Source organism: Chiloscyllium punctatum, chromosome 33 (assembly GCF_047496795.1).
Source record: "Chiloscyllium punctatum isolate Juve2018m chromosome 33, sChiPun1.3, whole genome shotgun sequence".
Lineage (NCBI taxonomy): Eukaryota > Metazoa > Chordata > Chondrichthyes > Orectolobiformes > Hemiscylliidae > Chiloscyllium > Chiloscyllium punctatum.
In genome coordinates, this window is record NC_092771.1 from 3,426,022 (window position 1) to 3,452,477 (window position 26,456).

The 26,456-nt window shown below is 43.1% G+C and overlaps 1 protein-coding gene across 5 annotated transcripts in view; it reads right to left on the reverse strand.

Moving 5' to 3' along the window:
- Positions 1-7,761: 7,761 nt before the first annotated feature.
- Positions 7,762-26,456, reverse strand: part of LOC140458343 (leucine-rich repeat-containing protein 49) — a 275,785-nt gene continuing 257,090 nt past the window's right edge. For all 5 annotated transcript variants that reach the window (XM_072552724.1, XM_072552725.1, XM_072552726.1 and 2 more), the window contains 2 exons: positions 16,007-16,160; positions 7,762-10,232 (listed from right to left, as the gene is read on the reverse strand). In XM_072552724.1, coding sequence (XP_072408825.1) covers positions 10,038-10,232; positions 16,007-16,160 — 349 coding nt within the window. In that variant the 3' untranslated portion in view covers positions 7,762-10,037. The remainder of the gene's footprint in view (positions 10,233-16,006; positions 16,161-26,456) is intronic.

Here is a 26,456-nt window from a genome sequence, read left to right on the forward strand (position 1 = left end):
AGAAACAGAGGGGGTGAAACAGAGTGGCTGACTCAGAGGCGAGAAACAGAGGGTCTGAAACAGGGGGCGAGAAATGGAGGGGCTGAAACAGAGGGGCTGAAACAGAGGCGCTGAAACAGGGGGCGAGAAATGGAGGGGCTGAAACAGGGGGCGAGAAACAGAGGGGCTGAAACAGAGGGCGAGAAACAGAGGGGCTGAAACAGGGGGCGAGAAACAGAGGGGCTGAAACAGAGTGCGAGAAACAGAGGGGCTGAAACAGGGGGCGAGAAACAGAGGGGCTGAAACAGAGGGCGAGAAACAGAGGGGCTGAAACAGGGGGCGAGAAATGGAGGGGCTGAAACAGGGTGAGAGACAGAGGGGCTGAAACAGAGGGCGAGAAACAGAGGGGCTGAAACAGAGGGGCTGAAACAGAGGGCGAGAAACAGAGGGGCTGAAACAGAGGGCGAGAAACAGAGGGGCTGAAACAGAGGGGCTGAAACAGAGGGCGAGAAACAGAGGGGCTGAAACAGAGGGGCTGAAACAGAGGGCGAGAAACAGAGGGGCTGTAACAGAGGGGCTGAAACAGAGGCCGAGAAACAGAGGGGCTGATACAGAGGGGCTGAAACAGAGGGCGAGAAACAGAGGGGCTGAAACAGAGGGCGAGACACAGCGGGGCTGAAACAGAGGGGCTGAAACAGAGGGGCTGAAACAGAGGGCGAGACACAGCGGGGCTGAAACAGAGGGGCTGAAACAGAGGGCGAGAAACAGAGGGGCTGAAACAGAGGGGCTGAAACAGAGGGCGAGAAACAGAGGGGCTGAAACAGAAGGCGAGACACAGCGGGGCTGAAACAGAGGGGCTGAAACAGAGGGCGAGAAACAGAGGGGCTGAAACAGAGGGGCTGAAACAGAGGGCGAGAAACAGAGGGGCTGAAACAGAGGGCGAGAAACAGAGGGGCTGAAACAGAGGGGCTGAAACAGAGGGCGAGAAACAGAGGGGCTGTAACAGAGGGGCTGAAACAGAGGGCGAGGAACAGAGGGGCTGATACAGAGGGGCTGAAACAGAGGGCGAGAAACAGAGGGGCTGAAACAGAGGGCGAGACACAGCGGGGCTGAAACAGAGGGGCTGAAACAGAGGGGCTGAAACAGAGGCTGAGAAACAGAGGGGCTGAAACAGAGGGCGCGAAACAGAGGGGCTGAAACAGAGGGCGAGACACAGCGGGGCTGAAACAGAGGGGCTGAAACAGAGGGTGAGAAACAGAGGGGCTGAAACAGAGGGCGAGAAACAGAGGGGCTGTAAAAGAGGGGCTGAAACAGAGGGTGAGAAACAGAGAGGCTGCAACAGGGGGCGAGAAATGGAGGGGCTGAAACAGAGGGCGAGAAACAGAGGGGCTGAAACCGCGGGGCTGAAACAGAGGGCGAGAAACAGCGGGGCTGAAACAGAGGGGCTGAAACAGAGGGCGAGAAACAGAGGGGCTGAAAAAGAGGGCGAGAAACAGCGGGGCTGAAACAGAGAGGCTGAAACAGAAGGCGAGAAACAGAGGGGCTGAAACAGAGGGGCTGAAACAGAGGGCGAGAAACAGAGGTCGAGAAACAGAGGGGCTGAAACAGAGGGGCTGAATCAGAGGGCGAGAAACAGAGGGGCTGATACAGAGGGGCTGAAACAGTTTGGCTGAAACATTTTGTGAGAAACAGAGGGTGAGAAACAGAGAGCGAGAAACAGAGTGGCTGAAACAGAGGGGCTGAAACAGAGGGCGAGAAACAGAGGGGCTGAAACAGAGGGTGAGAAACAGAGTGCGAGAAACAGAGGGGCTGATACAGAGGGCGAGGAACAGAGGGGCTGAAACAGAGGGTGAGAAACAGAGGGGCTGAAACAGAGGGGCTGAATCAGAGGGTGAGAAACAGAGGGGCTGAAACACAGGGGCTGAAACAGAGGGGTTGAAACAGAGGTGCTGAATCAGAGGGGCTGAAACATAGGGCGAGAAACAGAGGGCGAGAAACAGAAGAGCTGAAACAGAGGGTGAGAAACAGAGGGCGAGAAACAGAGTGCGAGAAACAGAGGGGCAGAAACAGAGGGCGAGAAACAGAGGGGCTGAAACAGAGCGGATGAAACAGAGGGCGAGAAACAGAGGGGCTGAAACAGAGGGTCTGAAACAGAGGGTCTGAAACAGGGGGCGAGAAACAGAGGGGCTGAAACAGAGGGCGAGAAACAGAGGGCCTGAAACAGAGGGCGAGACACAGCGGGGCTGAAACAGAGGGGCTGAAACAGAGAGCGAGACACAGCGGGGCTGAAACAGAGGGGCTGAAACAGAGGGCGAGAAACAGAGGGGCGGAAAAAGAGGGGCTGAAACAGAGGGCGAGAAACAGAGGGGCTGAAACAGAGGGTGAGAAACAGAGGGGCTGCAACAGGGGGCGAGAAATGGAGGGGCTGAAACAGAGGGCGAGAAACAGAGGGGCTGAAACCGAGGGGCTGAAACAGAGGGCGAGAAACAGCGGGGCTGAAACAGAGGGGCTGAAACAGAGGGCGAGAAACAGAGGGGCTGAAACAGAGGGCGAGAAACAGAGGGGCTGAAACAGAGGGCGAGAAACAGCGGGGCTGAAACCGAGGGGCTGAAACAGAGGGTGAGAAACAGCGGGGCTGAAACAGAGGGGCTGAAACAGAGGGCGAGAAACAGAGGGGCTGAAACAGAGGGCGAGAAACAGCGGGGCTGAAACAGAGGGGCTGAAACAGAAGGCGAGAAACAGAGGGGCTGAAACAGAGGGCGAGAAACAGAGGGGCTGAAACAGAGGGCGAGAAACAGAGGTCGAGAAACAGAGGGGCTGAAACAGAGGGCGAGAAACAGAGGGCGAGAAACAGAGGGGCTGATACAGAGGGTCTGAAGCAGTTTGGCTGAAACATTTTGTGAGAAACAGAGGGTGAGAAACAGAGAGCGAGAAACAGAGTGGCTGAAACAGAGGGGCTGAAACTGAGGGCGAGAAACAGAGGGGCTGAAACAGAGGGCGAGAAACAGAGGGGTGAAACAGAGGGCGAGAAACAGAGGGGCTGAAACAGAGGGTGAGAAACAGAGGGGCTGAAACAGAGGGCGAGAAACAGAGGGGCTGAAACTGTGGGTGAGAAACAGAGGGGCTGAAACAGAGGGTGAGAAGCAGAGGGGCTGAAACAGTGGGTGAGAAACAGACGGGCTGAAACAGTGGGTGAGAAGCAGAGGGGCTGAATCAGAGGGCGAGAAACAGAGGCGCTGAAACGGGGGCGAGAAATGGAGGGGCTGAAACAGAGGGCGAGAAACAGTGTGGCTGAAACAGGGGGCGAGAAACAGAGGGTCTGAAACAGAGGGCGAGAAACAGAGGGGCTGAAACAGTGGGTTAGAAACAGAGGGGCTGAAACCCTAACCCTAACCCTGACCGTAGCCCTAACCCTAACCCAACCCTAACCCTAACCCTAACTCTATCCCTAACCCTAACCCAAACCCTAACCCTATCCCTAACCCTATCCCTAACCCTAAACCTAACCCTAACCCTATCCCTAACCCCTAACCCTAACCCTACCCTAACCCTAAACCTAACCCTAACCCTATCCCTAAACCTAACCCTATCCCTAACCCTAACCCTATAACCCTAACCCTATAACCCTAACCCTAACCCTAACACTAGCCCTAACCCTAACCCTAACCCTAACTCTAACCCTAACCCTATAACCCTAACCGTAACCCTAACCCTAACGCAGGGCCTCCCTCCCTCCCTAACCCTATCGCAGGCTAACCCTAACCCTAACCCTCACCCTAACCCTAACCCTAACCCGGACCCTGACCCTGACCCTGACCCTAACACTAACCCTGACCCTAACCCTAACCCTCCCGCTCACCCTCACCCTATCGCAGGCTAACCGTAACCCTAACCCTATCGCTAACCCTAACCTTATCTCACCCTAACGTTAACCCTCCCACCCTAACCCTAACCCTATCCCCTAACCCTAACACTATCCTAACCCTAACCCCTAACCCTAACCCTAGCCCTATCCCTCCCTCCCTAACCCTAACCCTAGCCCTAGCCCTAACCCTAACCCTAACTCTACCGGGCCTCCCTAACCCTAACCCTCCCCCCACTCCCTAACCCTAACCCTAACCCTATCACGGGCCTCCCTAAACCTAACCCTAACCCTATCTCACTAACCCTAACCCTAACCCTATCCCAACCCTAACCCTATCGCTAACGCTAACCCTAACCCCCTAACCCTAACCCTAACACTAACCCTAACCCATTTCTCCTCTTTTTTCCTTTTTTTCCCTCTTCGTTTCTCTTTTCTCTTTTTAACTCTTTTTCCTCTTTTTTCTTTTTTCCTCATTTCTCCTTTTTTTTCTTTTTTTCACTTTTTTCCTTTTTTTTCTCATTTCTCCTCTTTTTTCCTCATTTCTCCTCTCTTTTCCTTTTTCCCTCTTTTTTCCTCATTTCTCCTCTTTTTTTCACTTTTTTCTTTTTTTCTTTTTTCCTCTTTTTTTCACTTTTTTCCTCTTTTTTTTCTCATTTCTCCTCTTTTTTCCTCATTTCTCCTCTCTTTTCCTTTTCCCTCTTTTTTCCTCATTTCTCCTCTTTTTTTCACTTTTTTCTTTTTTTCTCTTTTTTCCTCTTTTTTTCTATTTTTTCCTCTTTTTTCCTCATTTCTCTTTTTTCTTTTTTCCTCTTTTCTCCTCTTTTTTCTCTTTTCTCCTCGTTTTTCCTCTTCTCTTTTTTCTCATTTCTCCTTTTTTCCTCATTTCTCCTCTTTTTTCTGTTTTCCTCTTTTTCTCTTTTATCCTTTTTTTCCTTTTTTCTTTTTTCCGCATTTCTCCTCTTTTTTCCACTTTTTCTTTTTCCTCTTTTTTTCTCTTTTTCCCTCTTATTTCTTTTTTCCTCTTTTTCCCTCTTTTTCCCTCTTTTTTCCTCATTTCTCCTCTTTTTTTCTCTCTTTTTCTCTATTTCCCTTTTACTCTCTTTTTCCCTTTTTTCTCTTTTTTCCTCATTTCTCCTCGTTTTTCCTTTTTTTCCTCTTTTTTCCTCTTTTTTCTTTTTTTCCTTTTTTCTTTTTCCCTCTTATTTCTCTTTTTTCCTCTTCCTCTTTTTCCCTCTTTTTTCCTCATTTCTCCTCTTTTTTCCTCTCTTTTTCTCTATTTCCCTCTTTTTTTCTCTTTTTTCCTTTTTTCTCTTTTTCCCTTTTTTCTCTTTTTTCCCCATTTCTCCTCATTTTTCCTTTTTTTCTTTTTTCCTCTTTTTTCATCTTTTTTCCTCATTTCTCCTCTTTTTATCTCTTTTCCCCTCATTTCTCCTCTTTTGTGCTCTTTTCTCCTCATTTCTCCTCTTTTTTTCCTCTTTTCTCCTCATTTCTCCTTTTTTCATAATTTCTCCTCTTTTTTCTCCTCTTTTCTACTTTTTTCCTCTTTTCTCATTTCTCCTCTTTTTTCTTTTCTCCTCATTTCTCCTCTTTTCTCATTTCTCCTTTTTTTCCTCTTTTTTTCTTTTCTCATTTCTCCTTTTTTCCTCTTTTCTCCTGTTTTCTCCTTTTTTCTCCTCATTTCTCCTTTTTTTCTTCTTTTCTCCTGTTTTTTTCTTTTCTCCTCCTTTCTCTTTTCTCCTCTTTTCTCCTTTTTTACTCTTTTCTCGTCATTTCTTTTTTCCTCTTTTCTCCTCTTTTTTCCTTATTTCTCCTTTTTTCCTCTTTTCCCCTCATTTCTCCTCTTTTGTGCTCTTTTCTCCTCATTTCTCCTCTTTTTTCCCTCTTTTCTCCTCATTTCTCCTTTTTTCGTCAGTTCTCCTCTTTTTTCTCTTTTCTACACTTTTTTCCTCTTTTCTCATTTCTCCTTTTTTTTCTTTTCTCCTCTTTTTTCCTCTTTTCTCATTTCTTTTTTTTCCTCTTGTTTTTCTTTTCTCATTTCTCCTCTTTTCTCCTGTTTTCTCCTTTTTTCTCCTCATTTCTCCTCTTTTGTCCTAATTTCTCCTTTTTTTCTTCTTTTCTCCTGTTTTTTTTCTCCTCCTTTCTCTTTTCTCCTTTTTTACTCTTTTCTCGTCATTTCTCTTTTTTCCTCTTTTCTCCTCTTTTTTCCTTTTTTCCTCATTTCTCCTCTTTTTTCCTCTTTTCTCATTTCTTCACTTTTCTCATTTCTCTTTTTTCCTCTTTTCTCCTCATTTCTCTTCTTTTTTCCTCTTTTCTCCACTTTTCTCATTTCTCCTTTTTTCCTCTTTTCTCTTCATTTCTCATCTTTTCCTTTTTTCTCCTGATTTCGCATTTCTCCTCTTTTCTCCTGTTTCTCATTTCTCCTTTTTTCCTCTTTTCACCTCATTTCTTTTTTCCTCTTTTCTCCTGATTTCTCTTTTCTCCTCATATCGCCTCATTTCTCCTTTTTTCCTCTTTTCTCCTCATTTCTTTTTTCCTCTTTTCTCATTTCTCCTGATTTTTCCTCTTTTTCCTGTTTTCTCCTCATTTCTCCTTTTTTTCCTCATTTCTCCTCTTTTCTCTTTTCTGCTCATTTCTTTTTTCCTCTTTTCTCCTCATTCCTCCTCTTTTCTCATTTCTCTTTTCTCCTCATTTCTCCTTTTTTCCTCTTTTCTCCTGTTTTCTCCTCTTTGCTCTTTTCTCCTCTTTTTTCCTCTTTTCTCCTCGTTTTTCCCTTTTTTCCTTTTTTTCTTTTTTCCTCTTTTTTCATCTTTTTTCCTCATTTCTCCTCTTTTTTTCTTTTCCCCTCATTTCTCCTCTTTTGTGCTCTTTTCTCCTCATTTCTCCTTTTTTCGTCAGTTGTCCTCTTTTTTTCTCCTCTTTTCTACTTTTTTCCTCTTTTCTCATTTCTCCTTTTTCCTCTTTTCTCATTTCTCCTTTTTTTTCTTTTCTCATTTCTCCTCTTTTCTCCTGTTTTCTCCTTTTTTCTCATTTCTCCCCTTTTCTCCTAATTTCTCCTTTTTTTCTTCTTTTCTCCTGTTTTTTTCTTTTCTCCTCCTTTCTCTTTTCTCCTTTTTTACTCTTTTCTCGTCATTTCTCTTTTTTCTTTTCTCCTTTTTTCCTCATTTCTCCTCTTTTTTCCTCTTTTCTCCTCATTTCTCCACTTTTCTCATTTCTTTTTTCCTCTTTTCTCCTCATTTCTCCTTTCTCCTTTTTTCTCCTCTTTTCTCCTCATTTCTCATCTTTTTTTCCTTTTTTCTCCTGATTTCTCATTTCTCCTCTTTTCTCCTGTTTCTCCTCATTTCTCCTTTTTTCCTCTTTTCACCTCATTTCTCCTCTTTTTTCCTCTTTTCTCCTGTTTTCTCCTCATTTCTCTTTTCTCCTCATTTCTCCTCATATCGCCTCATTTCTCCTTTTTTCCTTTCTCCTCATTTCTTTTTCCTCTTTTCTCATTTCTCCTTTTTTCCTCATTTCTCCTCTTTTCTCTTTTCTGCTCATTTCTCTTTTTTCCTCTTTTCTCCTCATTCCTCCTCTTTTCTCATTTCTCTTTTCTCCTCATTTCTCCTTTTTTCCTCTTTTCTCCTGTTTTCTCCTCTTTGCTCTTTTCTCCTTTTTTCCTCTTTTCTCCTCATTTCTCATCTTTTTTCCTTTTTTCTCTTGTTTTCTCCTCATTTCTCCTCTTTTTTCCTCATTTCTCCTCTTCTCGTCTTTTCTACTCATTTCTCCTCTTTATCATCTTTTCTCCTCTTTTCTCCTCTTTTCACCTTAGACTGCTACATCCCATATTAGTTACATATTTGCTCATGTGTTTCACAAACTGCTTCCAGTAGCAACATCAGACAATTTTTAAATCCAAACAATGACAATGAAAAAACACTGAATCAATTTGAAATGAACTTTAATCATCTTATTTTTGAACTAGCACTGAAGAAGGAAGAAAGGTTAAGAAATAAAACAATGAACTAGCAAATAGGTACTTAGGAAAATCATTACCAGTCAATTACATTAATGAAACAGCCTCTCCATTAACAGGTACTGATATAAAACTTAGATTGTCAGTATTTTCTAAACAAAATCAGAATGGTATCAGTTGCGCAACTTTTAACTATTCTAATAATTACTATAATGACAGACATCTTACTAAACTACAAACTAGTTTCATTCTAGTTAATTCTGTGGCTTTGTCCGCAGACAGTAATCTCATTAGTGCACAACCACATTCATTACACATGGACAACTAAGTCCCATTTTGCGAACCACAAATTATAGGCAACATATGTCAGTTTCCAACTAAGATGCTGAAAAGAGACACATCTTAGTTTTATTTTAACTGAAAATATCATAAGTAACGTGCACAAATGCGTGGTTTAATGACACAAGAAACAGTTTTGACATTGAAACATTAGTCATAAATTGACTATGTAATTTGCACATTATTGGATAATTTTAAATTTTAACATAGTCGTGTCAGATAGCAGCACAGGTACTAAAGAAAACCCTGGCTTTTGACAAGATTAATATATTGTGGTTGCGTTAGGGTATCAAGCATTTGCAATTAAATGAGGCACAGATCCACTACAACCAAACTGAATGGTGGAACAGGATTGAGATACAGAAAGTCTCCTGATGTTATTACGACTGTGTTAAAACATTAAATATTATCTCAGCAATGTGTACAACTTGCTAGATTTCCTGCAATAGTCTGCTTAAATACACAAAGTCCAACATCAAGCCTCCTTTAGTTCGGTGAAGTGGATTTAGTGAGCATCATGCTGTAAAATCTTCCTTTACATTGACAGATAAACAATATAAAGAATATGAAGCACAATTAGTGTATGAAATCACACTTCCAGTTTGTACCTATTCCAAAATCAGGTGGTAGAGGGAACTTTAAAGAAAAGCAGTGCACAAAGAATTTCTGTTTATGTAAAACAAGACCAATCACAAATGTATAAACACAAAACAAGTTCAGTCATACAAACATGACCTTGAGACAGGTTTAGACATTTTATTAAAACTTTAAAAAGTTAGATGAGTAAACTTCTGTTCAGTTTTTAAGTGCCATATTCAACAGGAGTTTACTGAAAATTGACTATCCAGTTAAAAACCAGATAAAAGCCCACCCCAGAAGAATAAAAAGCAAAGATTTGCATGTATTTGGATCATTCAAGACCACATCTGAAAACCTTGTATAGTCGATGAAAGACTTTTTGACATCTGTTTTAAAGTAGGAAGGACAACGATAATTTATGCACAGAAAGCTCCCAGAAACAACAATGTGATAATGACCAGATTATTTGTTTTTCTGATATTGTCTGAAAGAACAAATACTGGCCAGGACACTAGCAATAACAAACTTGCTCTTCCTTAAAACCGTTTCATGGAATTTTTTGTGCTCCCTTAAGAAGGCAGAGGGAGCCTTGTTTTAATGTCCCATCTTCAATGCAGCAGTCAGTACGGCACCGGGGTGCCAAGCTTGATTTTTATGCTCAAGTCTCTAGAATGAACTCAGTACTTTCTGACTGGGAGGTGAGAGTGCCATAAAATAAGCCACATCTCACTCAGAATTCATAACAATATATAATTAAACTGGTGGGACGAAAGGTCTAATAACAAACCACTACTGTCTGACAGAGATCCCCAATGTGCAGTGTATTTTGACATGTCTACACAGTTAACAAAGAGAGAAAGGTGACTGAATAAACAACTTGCAAACTCTGGTTACAGGTACTCCTAGGTTGCAACACATCTTAACATTACTTTAGAAGCAAACTTTAAAGTTAGTCCCACAAATGAATAAAGTCTGCAGTTAAAACTGGAAGTTTCCATGTACCCTGACTTCTGGATAACAGTGACCTACTGAAGTGCTCTTAGAGTACATCAGCAGCTGAAGGTGGAAGACTAGTTGAAGAATGGCTTTGGCTTCCTTCACTCCTGTGCACTCTTATCTCATGTTTTAGTTACTTAATCCCAATTTGTTAAAGTATGTGATCTGACAACGTTTGTTCCAATGAAATACAAATCCTGAAGTAACAACACTTTGTAGCCAGTAATCTTTACAAGTGGAGATTTTGTGATTCAGGTTTTACTGCAGCAGGTCATGTGGCAGAGAATGGATGGTGCTGAACTAGAGCTAAAATGGGGTTGCGTTTGCTCTTCATTTCTGGTCCATTATGCTTTTCAGACATAGTTTCATATGTGTGTTTTTATTGCTCATCTGGATTACACAATCCCGGACAAGTTCAATGAATATCTGAGGCCAGAGTTTCTGTAGAGATTCGTTTTTAACATCAATAAGAGCAGCATCTTTAACCAGTTCCTGCACATATACTTGGCAAAATGTCTTTGTTTCCTGATTTTAAATATGGGAGAAAACAAAGGAACAGTTAGTAAATAACTTATTAGATATGTAAATACATTTGTTTGTCTGCCTATGCCTTGCACCCTCTACACTTAATGTTATCCTCAGAGTTCTGAGTAAAGATATCCAACACTTTGAAAATGTTAACATGAGCTTTGTGATCGGGTCAGGTTGCATTTCTCTGTGGCAAGACTGGAAATTCTAATGTTTGGCAGATGCAAAGTTGCATCTCATCATTAGAATGCTGGATTCATACAATTCTTTTGTCACGTACGGTGGAAGTGTATATACATAGTTTTTTGACAGAAATAATCAGATGGATTTGGTGCCTCTTCACCAATCAGATCTAGAGATTAAAAGTACAGCATTCTTACTTAAAATAATTTGAGCTGGCCATTTCTACAAATGTAATGCGTTATCAGTGCTAACTTAATAATGGCTATTGTAATCCACCTGCAGCTGCTACAAGTAAGAGAGTTTTGAGCAGACATGTAACTTTAGTTACATCTTACAATAAATCCTGTAAAGAGATGAATCCATGGCCAAATGTACGTTGTGTGTTCTTCCTAAATTTTAGTGTGGCTGCATTTTGAATATCAGCATTTTTATACCTGGCAGATGCAGTTAAGAGACACAGAGCAGAGACAGGCTCAACTTGTGTAAATTGACCAGGTTTCCTAAACTGAAATAGTCTGATTTGTCTGTCCCATATCCCTCTTAATTTTTCCTAAACATGGACCCGTACAAATGTCTCTTAAATGTAATAATTGTACCCACCTCTAGCACTTCCTCTGGCAGCTTATTTCATATAGGTACCACCCTCTGTGTGAAAACGTTGCTTCGTAGAGCCCTTTTAAATCTTACCCCTCTCACCTTAAACCAATGCCCTCTAATTCTGGACTTGTCCCACCACCAGGGAAAAACCTTGTCTATTTACCCTATCCATGACCCTTATTTTATAAACCTCTCTAAGTTCATTCCTCAGCCTTCTAAGCTTCAGGGGACAAAGTCCCAGTCTATCCAGCCTGTTCTTATAACTCAAACTTTCTTGTCTTGGTAACATCCTTGTAAATCTTGTTCTTAGTAAATAAACACAGTGACTGACACTGAACAAACTTTTGTCTTCATGGATATTATCAGAAATGAACAATTATTTTTGTTGGCTGGATTCCCTTTTAATGTGGAAGGTTTTGTCATTATTTGTAAGTCAAACCCAAAGCAACTGCTCCATGAGTGGTGGTGTTCGCCACAATGCAGACTTCAACAAAATAAATGCTGTTTGCTTTTTATGTCAATACATACCTCCAATAAAACCAATTAAAAGTTCCGAACTGCAATTGGTTGGCAACTTTGAGATTTTGTTGTAAACATTTGAAACTATTACCATTACTTTTTTTTAACCACCCTGGTAGGTAACCGACCAGGTTTTAGTTACCGGTATTTACATTAAAATGAAAAGCACAGGTGTCTTGGCTAAGAGCAAAGGATAGGGCATAAGTCAAACCTTATGCAAAATATTTTGAGGATTTACCTTGATTTATACTTTTTTTTGCATGAAACATTCCAAGTCAGGTATAAAGCACTTTCTACTTGAATTTTGTGGGACGGTTTAGTTCAGTTGGGTGGATGTTCCTGGATTACAATATAGTGTAATGGCTACAGTGTAGGTTCAATTCCTGCTATGGCTGATGTAACATATTCTCCTTCTTAACTTCTCCCTTCAGCTGAGGTGTGGTGACCTTCAAGATACAGCTTTCTCTCTCTAATGAGAGAGCAGCACTATGGCCTGGTAAGACTATGGCTACTTTTCTTTATTCAAATATATAACTGCAGACAAGCACTCCTTATTTTGGTCAGAGTCATCTTTTTGTTTATTACAAGAGCTTTAATGGACAACCTTTTATTGTTAAATTGGGCCAACACTGTCCAAACACGTATTAAGAGCAATTATATGTAATAGAGGAGACTTGAATCTCAAAGGTTTAAACTATATTTAAGCCCAGGTCACTTTACTAGGTTGTAAGCAATTCTTTAAACTGTGAAACATAGAAACAATGACTAGGAGTAGACCATTCAGCCCTTTGAGTCTGCTCTGCCAATTAATATGATCATGACTGATGCTATATCTCAATGCCAGATTCCTGCTTTCTCTCCATTACCTGCGCTGCCTTTAACATCAGAAAATTTATCAATTTCTTTTTTGACTCAGTGACAAAGTCTCCACAGCCTTCTGTAATAGTAAGTTCCAAAGGTTGACCACTCTCCAAGTTAAGAAATTATTGTTCATCTCAGTCCTAAATGGCCTACCCCATATCCTGAGACTGTGTCCCCTTAGTCTGAACTTGTCAGACAGGGGAAATACCCTCTCTGCATCTAGTCTGAGTAGCCTTGTTAACATTTTATGCATTCCAATCAGATCCCTTCATATTCTTCTAAACTCTAGTAAAAACAAGCTCAGTCTCTCATTATAAGATTGCCCAGTAACCCCTGGTATCAGTCCAGTGACCCTCCGCTGTACTGTCTCCAAAGCAAGTATATCCTTTTTTAGACAGGGAACCCAAAATTGCACAAGATACTTCAGGTGTGGTCTTATCAAGGCCCTGTATAACCGTAATATGACATCCCTGCTCTGAACTCAAATCCTCTTGCAATATACGATTTGCCTTCCTAATTGCTTGTTTGTCTACTTTCATTGACTGGATGTACAACTGACATATAAATCGCTTTGTACGTCCACATTACCCAATCTATCACCATTTAAATAATATTCTGCCTTCCCATTTTTCACACCAGCATGTATAACTTTACATTTATCCAGCAGCTACCATTTATTGGCTCACACACTCAACTTGTTTAAATCATGTTGAAGCCACTTACATACTACTCATAACTCACAATCCTCCCAGTTTTGTGTCGTCAGTAAACTTGGCTTTATTGCATTTATCTTCCTCATCCAGGTCAATTATAGGCATTCTGAATAACTGGGGCCCAAACATTAAACAGTCAAGCATGGTACTCCACTGGAAACTGTCATCCAGAAAACAATTATTCTATTTCCTGTCTGTCGAATAATTCTCCATCCTGCAATATGTTACTCCAATCCTACGTGCTTTAATTTTGCTCACCAGCTTTTTATGTGGGATCCATGTTAATACTTGAGAAGTGTGGTGCTGGAAAAACACAGCAGGCCAGGCAGCATCTGAGGAGCAGGAGAATTAACGTTTCAGGCATAAGCCCTTCTTCAGGAATGAGGCTGGTGTGCCAAGTGGGCTGAGATAAAAGGTAGGGGGGGAGGGAATTTGGGGGAGGGGCGCTGGGAATACAATAGGTGGAAGGAGGTGAGGGTGAGGTGACCTCGGCAGAGTGTGAGGGGGAGTTGAAATGTTGGGCCACGGGGCGGTGGGGTTGATTGGTGCAGGTGTCCTGGAGATGTTCCCTAAAGCGCTCTGCTAGGAGGCGTCCAGTCTCCTCAATGTAGAGGAGACTGCATCGGGAGCAACAAATACAGTGAATGATATTGGTGGATGTGCAGGTGAAACTTTGATGGATGTGGAAGGCTCCTTTAGGGCCTTGGATGGAGGTGAGGGAGGAGGTGTGGGCGCAGGTTTTGCAATTTCTGCGGTGGCAGGGGAAGGTGCCAGGATGAGAGGGTGGGTTGTAGGGAGGGCGTGGACCTGACCAGGTAGTCATGGAGGGAACGGTCTTTGCGGAAGATGGAAAGGGGTGGGGAGGGAGATATATCCTTGGTGGTGGGGTCTGTTTGGAGGTGGCGGAAATGTCAGCGGATGATTTGGTTTATGTGAAGGTTGGTAGGGTGGAAGGTGAGCACCAGGGGTGTTCTGTCCTTATTACGTTTGGAGGGGTGGGGTCTGAGGGCGGAGGTGCGGGATGTGGATAAGATGCATTGGAGGGCATCTTTAACCACGTGGGAAGGGAGATTGCGGTCTCTAAAGAAGGAAGCCATCTGGTGTGTTCTGTGGTGGAACTAGTCCTCCTGGGAGCAGACACGGCAGAGGCGGAGGAATTGGGAATACGAGATGGCATTTTTGTAGGTGGTAGGGTGGGAAGAGGTGTAATCCAGGTAGCTGTGGGAGTCGGTGGGTTTGTAAAAATATTAGTGGAGGGAGAGGTCTAGGAAGGGGAGGGAGTGTCGGAGATGGTTCAGGTGAATTTAAGGTCTGGGTGGAATGTGTTGGTGAAGTTGATGAATTGCTCAACCTCCTCGCAGGACCACGAGGTGGCGCCAATGCAGTCATCAATGTAGCGGAGGAAGAGGTGGGGAGTGGTGCCGGTGTAATTACAGAAGATCAACTGTTCTACGTAGCCAACAAAGAGACAGGCATAGCTGGGGGCCAAATGGGTGCCCATGGCTACCCCAATGGTCTGGAGGAAGTGGGAAGATTCGAAGGAGAAATTGTTAAGGGTGAGGACCAGTTCAGCCAAACGAATGAGTGTGTCAGTGGAAGGGTACTGCTGGGGACGTCGGGAGAGGAAGAAACGAAGGGCTTGGAGGCCCTGGTCATGGCGGATGGAGGTGTAGAGGGATTGGATATCCATGGTGAAGATGAGGCATTAGGGGGCCGGGGAAACGGAAGTCTTGGAGGAGGTGAAGGACGTGGGTGGTGTCTCGAACGTATGTGGGGAGTTCCTGGACTAGGGGGAATAGGATAGTGTCGAGGTAGGTAGAAATGAGTTCAGTGGGGCAGGAGCATGCTGAGACAATAGGTCGGCCAGGGTGGTCAGGCTTGTGGATCTTGGGAAGGAGGTAGAACCAGGCAGTGCGGGGTTCCCGGACTATGAGGTTGGAAGCTGTGGGTGGGAGATCTCCTGAGGTGATGAGGTTCTGTATGGTCTGGGAAATGATGGTTTGATGATGGGGGGGTGGGGTCATGGTCGAGGGGGCGGTAGGTTGGCTAGGGGCATGGGACGTTCTGCAGCAAAAGTCGATTGCCAGAATATTATCATGGCCCATTGTCTCTGCAGTATTCAGTTTCTCCAACTGTTTCTTGATATCATGTGGAGTGAATCGAATTGGCCAAAGACTGGCATCTATGATGCCGGGGTCCTCATAGGAGGCCAAGGCAGATCAACAACCAGCATTTCTGACCAAAGATTATTTTGAATGCTTCAGCCCAATGTTTTGCACTAAAATGCTGGGCTCTCTTATCATTGAGGATGAAGATATCTTTGGAGTCTCCTCCGCCTCCAATAAGCTTTTTAATTCACTATCACCATTCGTGCTGGAAGTAGCAGGATTGCAGAGCTTAGATCTGATCCATTGGTCATGGAATCTCTTAGCTCTGTCTATCACTTGCTGCTTATGTCACTTAGCTCTCAGTTAGCCCTGTTTGTAGCTTCACCTGGTGCACAACGCATTTTTAGATATATTTGATGATGCCCCTAGCAGTCATCCTTCACAGCATCATACATCCAGAAGATATCCTTTGGCCCATCAAGTCTGTATCACCAAAAATGCACTCCTACCTATAGTTAATGTTGAGGACTTCCAGGTCTGCTCCCTTTTGACTTTATCTCGTTGTGCCATCACTTCTGCTAATCTGACTTGTCAGTGGGACTAGACATTCCTCGGGATGGAAATGGTGATCTATATGTAAGGTATCATTCAAGAATATGTTGTTTGACTAGTTGTCCAATTTTGGCACTAGTCCTCAGGCTTTTCAGGGTCGACAGGGTTATGTTTGACTGTCCTCCAAAATGGTCTAAACATCCCATACAATAATAAAGAAACAATGATTGATGTTTACCTTGAATTGTTCAGTGATGATGTCTTTATTAGGGTAATTCATGATGGCTCGGCCTACTGTCTCACCTCCAAGCTTTATACTATCCTTAGATTCTTCCAGGGTTATCCCAGATTTCTTTCCTTTTCCCTCTAGTATGAATTGCAGCTGTTTCTTCCTGAGAAAAAGGAGAAACAAAATACTTAAAGCAGTAGCTGTAAAGATAATTGATGGGTTGGTGGTCACCTTTCAAAATTCTATAGATTCTGGAATAGTTCCTGCAGGTTGGCAGGTGACAGGCCACATTATTTAAGAAAGAAGGGAGAAAGAAAACAGGGAGCTACATAGGGACAGTGTTTTCTTTTATGGCGATGACAGCTTAACCCACTTGTTACTAATTCATTGTATCAGCAAGCACCGAAACATAGGCTGCAATGGCAACATATGCACACTCTCAGTTAAGCATTATCAAATGGAGTTTTTTTTTAAATCAACCTGTTGAGGAAGGAAAAGTAGACATATAATGCATACCAGAATAACAGCAATAAAAAAATCAGAAAGAGTATTTCAAATACAGAAGAAAGGCTAATTTTGAGAATAAAGAAGGCTAAGAAGAAGCATGAGGAAAGGATGACAGGCTGTGCTAAAACAAGTAATAAAATGTTCTTCAAGCATATTAATAGTAAAATATTAGAGTGGGGCCCATAAGGAACAAGCTGGGTAAGCTGCTCACTGAAGCAAAGGATATAGCAGAGATACTAAATGAATATTTTGCTTCTGTCTTTCCCAAATTAGAAGACGGTGACAATGCCCCAGTTGATAATATGGATGTTGAGCAACCGAACAATTTCATGAAAGATAAAGAAGTGCCAAAAACGCTGGCAGCACTCCAGGTAGAGAGGTTGCCATGCTCAGATGGGATACATCCTAGATTGCTGAAAGTGTTAAGGGAGCAAACTGCAAAGCCGTTGACAGAAATTTTCAAGACTGTGCACAGGATTAGTCCTGGTAGTCTGGAGGATTGTAAATGGGACACTATTGTTTAAGAAAGGGACAAAGGGCAACGGGGGTAACTATAGACCTGTCAGTTTGATATTAATAGGTGGAAAACTGATGGAGGCCAGAATACAGGATAAAGTATTATACACTTAGAGAAAAATAAGCTAATACCAGACGGTCAACATATCTTTGTTAGGGCAGGTCACGCCTGACAAATTCAACTGAATTCTTTGACAAAGTGACATAGACAGTGGATGAGGGTAATACTGTGGATGTTGTATACAGTCAGTTCTTCTATAATACGATGGTTGCATTCTTGTGCAAGCCCGCATTTTAGAAAAATCACGCTTTAGAAACAACATTTAAAGTGTTGGTGCTGTAATCACATTACAGTCAACACCCATTTTAAAAGTTTGCGCTGTAAGAACAACATCCCCAAATTGTCAATAGTGTAACAGTGAATTCATGTTGATGAAACACGTGTTATAACAGAACAAACTGTATTTGGACTTCCACAAAGCATTTGATACGGTGCTACATGGTAGGTTAGTGAGCAAATTAGAAATGATTGGGATTGATAGCATGGCAGCATGGATCAGAAATTGATTAAAAGATTGGAAACAAAGGCCAAGTATAAATGAACATCTCCCTGGATTCCAGTGATCTAACTTTGCTAACCAGTCTACCATGTGGAACCTTGTCGAATGCATTGCTGAAGTCCATACAGACAACTTCCACTGCTCTGCCTTCATCAATCTTCTTTGTCACTTCTTCAAAAACGTTACTTCAATCAAGTTACTGAGACATGATTTCCCAATCACAAAGCCACACTGACTATCCCTAATCAGTCCTTGCCTTTCGAAATACACGTAAACCATGTCCCACCAACAACTTACCCATCACTGATGGCAGGCTCACCGGTCTATAGTTCCCTGGCTTTTCCTTAAATAATGGCACCACATTCGCCACCCTCCAGTCTTCCAGCACCTCAACCATGGCTATGAATGAGTCAAAAGACGGCATGCTGGAAAAGCACAGCCAGTCAGGCAGCATCCGAGGAGCAGGAGAGTCGACATTTTGAGCGTAAGCTCTTCATTAAGAATGTGGCTTTTCATTCCTGATGAAAAGGTATGCTTGAAACGTCAACTCTTCTGCTCCTCGGATGCTGCCTAACCGGCTGTGCTTTCCCAGCACCCCATTTTTTGATTCTGATCTCCAGCATCTGCAGTCTTCACTTTCTCCCATGAGATGTTGTGAAACTTGAAAGGGTTCAGAAAAGATTTACAAGGATGTTGCCAGGGTTGGAGGATCTGAGCTACAGGGAGAGGCTGAACAGGCTGGGGCTGTTTTCCTTGGAGCATCAGAGACTGAGGGGTGACCTTATAAAGGTTTACAAAATTATGAGGGGCATGGATAGGATAAATAGGCAAAGTCTTTTCCCTGGGGTCAGGGAGTCCAGAACTAGTGGGCATAAGTTTAGGGTGAGAGAGGAAACATATAAAAGAGACCTAAGAGGCAACATTTTCACGCAGAGGGTGGTATGTGTATGGAATGAGCTGCCAGAGGATGTGATGAAGGCTGATACAATTGCAACATTAAAGAGGCATTTGGATGGGTATATGAATAGGAAGGGTTTGGAGGGATATGGGCCGGGTGCTGGCAGGTGGGACTAGATTGGGTTAGGATATCTGGTCGGCATGGACGGGTTGGACCGAAGGGTCTGTTTCCAGGCTGTACATCTCTATAACTACTGATGATACAAATATCTTATCAAGGGGCCGATCAATCACTTCCTTCACTTTGCACAAAGATCTAGGATAAACCAGATTATGTCCCAGGGATTTATGCATCTTTATGCATTTTAAGATATCCAGCACCACCCCCTCTGTAATATGGACACTTTCAAGAAATCACTATTTAAGTTCTTTAGTTTCCATGTCCGACTTCACAGTAAATACTGACGTAAAATACTCATTAAGTATCTCACCCACCTCTGTGGTTCCACACTTGGATGGCCTTGTTGATATGATATGGAATGCACTGCCTGAGAGAGGGGTGGGGGTTTCAAGAGAGATCTGGATATATATTTGAAAGTGATGAAGTTAGAGGAATATGGAGATAGGCCTGGAGAATGGGACTAGTTGGGTTGCTCTTTTGGAAGCCAGTACAAACACGATAAGACAAATGACCTCCTTCTGTACTATAAAATTCTGTGATTCTATGTTATGACACACCTTGAAGCAGGCCTTCAAACTACCACTGCACCACAAGAGCCCTCAGAGCAATGGTTTGACCTAACTGAAGGATGCATGAACAATTAACATCTTTTTTATTCTCAGCAAATTAAACACTAAGTCACTATTACAAAATTAGAAGAAGCCGAATCTGCAATCTGGTAAAAAAAACAGAAATCACTCAGGCAGGGCTCTTGAGGTGTAGCGGTAGTGCCCCTACCTTTGAGCCAATAGGCCCAGGTTCAATTCCCACCGGCTCCAGAGGTGTTTCATAACATCCTTGAATGGGCTTTTTTTAAAGGAAAACAGAAAGTGCTAGCAATAATTATCAACTCAACAGGCATCCGTGGGGAAAGAACAGAGTTAAAAATTGTTAGATCACTGGTTCTCAATTTCCAGATTACTCTATAGACCACTTTGATGATGCAAAAGACCTCAAGTCAGATCACCTACCTGCTCTATCCAGTTGTTTTTGCTTGCCACCACAATAAAAAAAAAATCAGAATTAAAGGGACCAATGGTTTTTGATGAGACACTGAAGAGGTGAGCCTTCTAGCTCCACGCTGAAGAGAATCAATCTGATTTCAGGCTCCACATTCACAAGTTTCTCTTTTTCTGAATTATAAGCCCCATTAGTATTGGAAATCTGATCTTACAGCTGTATTTCATTTTTTCAAGGCATCCATCACTAGCTGCTCCAAGATTTAATGATATTTACACTTGTCCTGGAGAGGTCATAGAGAGCCATCTTTGCATAATAGAGCTATGGAGTTTTACAGCCTGGAAATAGGCCTCTCAACTCATCATGTTGACAACTGTCATTGAGCACCTATCGATTCAAGTCCCTTTTTTCAGCTCTTGGCCTATAAGCTTGTGTACTATGGCACTTCAAATGTTTATCTAAATACTTGTCAAATGATGCGATGGTTCCTACCTCCGTCACCTTTTGAAGCCAGAGAGTTCCAGATTTCTACCACCCTCCACGTGAAAAATGAATCCTTCCTTAAATACCCTCAAAGCCCCCTGCCCATAACCCTAAATGTGTGGCGTGTGAATGCTATTCTCTCAACTAAGGGGATATGTTTTTTCCTATCTATCTTATCTATGCATTTCATAATTTTGTACACCTCAATTAGATCACCCCCTCTGCTCAAAGGAATACAAACCCAGACTATCTAGACTTTCTTCATAGCTGATTTGCTCCAGACCAGACAACCTCCTGGTGAATCTCCACTGCACTTTCTCTAGTGTAATTATTTCCCATCACAGTGCAGTGACCAGAACTGCTCACAATATTCCAGCTATGGTCGAGTTAATATCTCATACAGCTCCATCATATCTTCTCAGCCCTTACATTTAATGCCTTGACTAGTAAAGGAAAGCATTCCATGTGCCTTCTTAAATGCTTTATTCACCTATTTTGTTGCTTTCAAGGATTTGTTAACATGGTGAAATGCACAGAGGCTGGTATCCCATCAACAAGTCACCCTTTTTTTACTTAATAGAACAAAGAACATAGAACATTATAGCGCAGTATAGGCCCTTCGGCCCTCAACATTGCACCGACCTATGGAACCAATCTGAAGCCCATCTAATGTGCACTATTCCATTTTCATCCATATGTCTATCCAATTACCATTTAAATGCCCTTAAAGGTGGCAAGTCTATTACTGTTAATCCTCTGATTATCTTATACGTCTCAATTAAGTCACCTCTTAACTTTCTTCTCTCCAACAGCATGGTGGCTCAGTGGTTAGCACTGCAGCTCACAGCACCAGGGTCCCAGGTTCGATTCCAGCCTTGGGTGACTGTCTGTGTGGAGTTTGCACATTCTCCCCGTGTCTGCATGGGTTTCCTCCAGGTGCTCCAGTTTCCTCCCACAGTTCAAAGATATGCAGATCAGGTGATTTAGCCATGGTAAATTGCCCATAATGTTAAGTGCATTAGCCAGTGGTAAATGGGTCTGGGTGGGTTACTCTTTGGAAGGTGGTGTGGACTGGTTGGGCTGAAAGACCTGTTTCCAAACTGTAGGGAATCTAATTTAATCTAATCTCGATAACAGCCTCAACTTCCTCATAAGACCTTTCCTCCATACCAGGCAACATCCTAGTAAACCTCCTCTAAACCCTTTCCAAAGCTTCCACATCCTTCCTATAATGCAGTGACCAGAACTGTACACAATATTCCAAATGCGGCTGCACCAGAGTTTTGTACAGCCGCAGCATGACTTTGTGGCTCCGAAACTCAATCCCTCTACCAATAAAAGCTAACACACCATATGCCTTCTTAACAACCCTATCAACTTGGATAGCAACTTTCATGGACCTGAATACATGGACACCAAGAACTTTCTGCTCATCTACACTACTGTCCTTCTACACCCTCATCCAGGTCATTTATAAAAATAAAAAACAGGAATGGACCCCAAAACAGATCCTTGTTGGACACCACTAGTAACTGAACTCCAAGATGAACATTTGCCATCAACCATCACCCTCTGTCTTCTTTCAACTAGCCAATTTCTGATCCAAACTGCCAAATAAAACATAGAACAATATAGCTCAGAACAGGCCCTTCGGCCCTCGATGTTGCGCCATCCTGTGAACTATTCTCAGCTCGTCCCCTATATTATCCCAAAATCATCCATGTGCTTATCCAAGGATTGTTTAAGTCTCCCTAATGTGGCTGAGTTAACTACATTGGCAGGTAGGGCATTCCACGCCCTTACCACTCTCTGAGTAAAGAACCTGCCTGTGACATCTGTCTTAAATCTATCACCCCTCAATTTGTAGTTATGTCCCTCGTACAAGCTGACGCCATCATTCTAGGAAAAAGACTTTCACTATCTACCCTATCTAATCCTCTGATCATTTTGCATGTCCCTATTAAATCCCCTCTTAGCCTTCTTCTTTCCAATGAGGACAAACCCAAGTCTCTCAGCCTTTCCTCATAAGACCTTCCCTCTAGACCAGGCAACATCCTGGTAAATCTCCTCTGCACCTTTTCCAATGCTTCCACATCCTTCCCGAAATATGGCAACCAGAGCTGTACACAATATTCCAAGTGTGGCCGCACTAGCGCTTTGTATAGTTGCAGCATATTGCGGGGTCCGGAACTCAATCCCTCTACCAATGAAACCTAACACACCGTATGCCTTCTTAACAGCACTATCAACCTGGGTGGCAACTTTCAGGGATCTATGTATATGGACTCCAAGATCCCTCTGCACATCCACACTACCAAGAATCTTTCCACTGACCCAGTACTCTGCCTTCCTGTTATTCTTCCCAAAATGCATCTCCTCACATTTAGCTGCATTGAACTCTATTTGCCACCTCTCAGCCCGTTTCTGCAGTTTATCCAAGTCCCCCTGCAACCTGTAACATTCTTCCAAACTGTCCACTACTCCACCGACTTAAGTGTCATCTGCAAACTTACTAATCCATCCACCTATGCCTGCGTCTAAGTTATTTATAAAAATGACAAACAGCAGTGGTCCCAAAACACATTCTTGTGATACACCACTAGTAACTGGACTCCAGGCTGAATATTTTTCATCAACCACCACTCACTGCCTTCTTTCAGAAAGCCAGTTTCTAATCCAAACTGCTATATCATCCTCAATCCCATGCCTCTGCATTTTCTCCAACAGCCCACCATGTGGAATCTTATCAAAGGCTTTACTGAAGTCCATGTATACCACATCAACTGCCCTAGCCTCATCCACATGCTTGGTCACCTTCTCAGAAAACTCAATGAGGTTTGTGAGTCGCAACCTGCCCTTGACAAAACCATGTTGACTATCTGAAATCAAACTTGCTTGCTAGATGATTACAAATCTTATCTCTTATAATCCTTTCCAAAACCTTTCCTACAACAGAAGTAAGGCTCACTGGTCTATAATAACCAGGGTCATCTCTACTGCCCTTCTTGAACAAGGGCACAACATGGAGTTTGCACATTCTCCTCATGTCTGCGTGGGTTTCCTCCAGGTGCTCCGGTTTCCTCCCACAATCCAAAGACGTGCAGGTTAGGTGAATTGGCCATGTTAAATTGCCCATAGTGCTAGGTGAAGGGGTGAATGGGTCTGGGTGGGTTGCTCTTCGGAAGGTGTGGACTTGTTGGGCCGAAGGGCCTGATTCCACACTGTAAGTAATCTAATCTAATTAATTTGCAATCCTCCAGTCCTTTGGTGCTGAACCTGTAGACAATGACGACTCAAATATTAAAGCCAAAGGCTCTGCTATCTCCTCCCTAGCTTCCCAGAGAATCCTCGGATAAATCCCATCCAGCCCAGGGGACTTGACTACTTTCACTCCTTCTAGAATTCATAACACGTGTTCATAACTAACCTCGATCCTTTCTAGTCTAATGTCTCGTACCTCATTCTTCTCCTCTATCGCCCTCAATCCCACGCCTTCATATTTTCTGCAAGAGCCTACCATGGGGAACCTTATCAAATGCCTTACTGAAATCCATAAACACATCAACCACTTTACCCTCATCCACCTGTTTGGTCACCTTCTTAAAGAACTCAAAAACATTTGTGAGGCACGTCCTACCCTTCACAAAACCGTGTTGACTATCCCTAATCAACTTATATTTTTCTAGATGATTATAAATCCTATCTCTGATAACACTTTACCAACAACCGAAGTAAGGCTCACTGGTCTATAATTACCAGGGTTGTCTCTACTCCCCTTCTTGAACAACATTTGCTATCCTCCAGTTTTCTGGCACTATTCCTGTGTACAATGACAACATAAACATCAAAGTCAAAGGTTCTGCAATCTCCTCCTTGGCTTCCCAGAGAATCCTAGGATAAATCCCATCTGGCCCAAGGGACTTATCTATTTTCACACTTTCCAGAATTGCTAACACCTCCTCTTTGTGAACCTGAACCTCGTCTAGCCTAGTAGCCTGTATCTCAGTATTCTCCTCAACAACATTGTCTTTTTCCAGTGTGAATACTGACAAAAAATATTCATTTAGCGCTTCTCCTATTTCCTTGGACTCCACGTAAAACCTCCTACTATTGTCCTTGATTGGCCCTAATCTTACTCTAGTCATTCTTTTATTCCTGACATACCCATAGAAAGCTTTAGGGTTTTTCTTAATCCTACCTGCCAACAACTTCTCATGTCCCCTCCTGGCTCTACTTAGATCTCTCTTTAGGTCTTTCCTAGATAACTTGTAACTTTCAAGCACCCTAACTCAGCCTTCATGTCTCATCCTTACATAAACCTCCTTCTTCCTCTAGACAAGAGATTCAACTTCTTTAGTAAACCACGGCTCCCTCGCTCGACCACTTCCTCCCTGCCTGACATGTACATACTTATCAAGGACTTGCAGTTCCTTGAATAAGGTCCACATTTCAATTGTGAGCTGAAAAATGTGTTGCTGGAAAAGCGCAGTGGGTCAGGCAGCATCCAAGGAGCAGGAGAATCGACGTTTCAGGCATGAGCCCTTCTTCAGGGATGAGGAAGGTGTGCCAAGCAGACTGAGATAAAAGGTAGGGAGGAGGGACTTAGGGGAGGGGCATTGGGAATGCGATAAGTGGAAGGAGGTTAAGGTGAGGGTGATAGGCCGGAGAGGGGGTGGGGCGGAGAGGTCGGGAAGAAGATTGCAGGTCAAGAAGGCGGTGCTGAGTCCGAGGGTTAGGACTGAGATAAGGTGGGGGGAGAGGAAATGAGGAATCTGGAGAAATCTGCATTCATCCTTTGTGGTTGGAGGGTTCCTAGGCGGAAGATGACCCACCTTATCTCAGTCCCAACCCTCGGACTCAGCACCGCCTTCTTGACCTGCAATCTTCTTCCCGACCTCTCCGCCCCCACCCCTCTCCGGCCTATCACTCTCACCTTAACCTCCTTCCAATTGTGCCCATCCCTTGCAGTTTCCTTCCCCATTCTATGCATCCTAAATCTTGCCTAATTGCATCATAATTGCCTTTCCCCCAGTTATAACTCTTACCCAGTGATATATACCTACCCCTTTCCATCACTAAAGTAAACATAACCAAACTGTTGTCACTATTATCAAAGTGCTCATTTACCTCCAAATCTAACACCTAGCCTTAATGTGGCCTTGCCGCTTGTTGGCCTGTTTACATACTTGTGCACAGTACACTTGCTGTGGCCAACCAGCTTAGAGGCAGTTTCTCTCGCTTAGAGGAGGCATTTTGTCAGCACTGGCGCTCTTGCTGCCATTTCACGTGGACACCATGGTCTCTCTGTTTCTCTGTTCTTCCTGGGGTCCTACCATTCAATGAGTACTCCATTGCCTTGTTAGTTTCCCAAAATGCATCACCACATACTTTTCAGGATTAAATTCATTTCCATTATTCTGTCTATCTGACCAACCATCTACATCATCTTGTAGTCACTGGGTCAAAATCTTGGAATTCCCATTCTTATGGCAATGGACTACAGCAGTTCAAGAAAGCAGCACACCTTCTCAAGGGCAACTCAGGATGGAAAATCCCAGTCAGCAACGGCCACATCACATGAATGAATTTAAAATATGTCTAAGGCTTTACTTCTTGCTATTTACCACACCACCAACTCTTGTATCCTCTGCAAACCTAATGATCATACCTCTTAAATTCACACCTACATAATCAAACAGCAAGGGTTCCAGTATCAAACCCTATAGTATGCCACCAGTCACAAAAACAACCTTCACCATCATAATCTGCATCCTGTCATGAGGCCAAATTTGGATCCAATTTGCCAAATTTCCCTGGATCCCAAAGGTTCTTCCTCCTTGACCAATCTCCCATGTGAGACATTATCAAAATCACTGTCAAAATCCATATAGATTTCAGCCACTGTACCAGCCTCACTCTATATCTACTCACCTCTTTGAAAACACAATAGAACCTGTCAGACAAATTACCCTCAATCCCACGCCTCCATATTTTATGCAATAGCCTATGGTGGGAAACCTTATCAAACATCTTACTGAAGTCCATATACACCACATCAACCTCATCCACCTGCTTGGTCACCATCTCAAAGAACTCAATAAGGTTTGTGTGACATGACCCATCCTTCACAAAACTGTGTTGACTATCCCTACTCAACTTATTTCTCTCTAGAAGATTTTAAATCCTATCTCTTAAAGCCTTTTCAAACACTTTACCCACAACTGAAGTAAGGTTCACTGGTCTATAATTACAGGGTTATGTCTACTCCCCTTCTCACCTCTAGTTTAAATCTGCTACTGCTCATCCAAATATTATG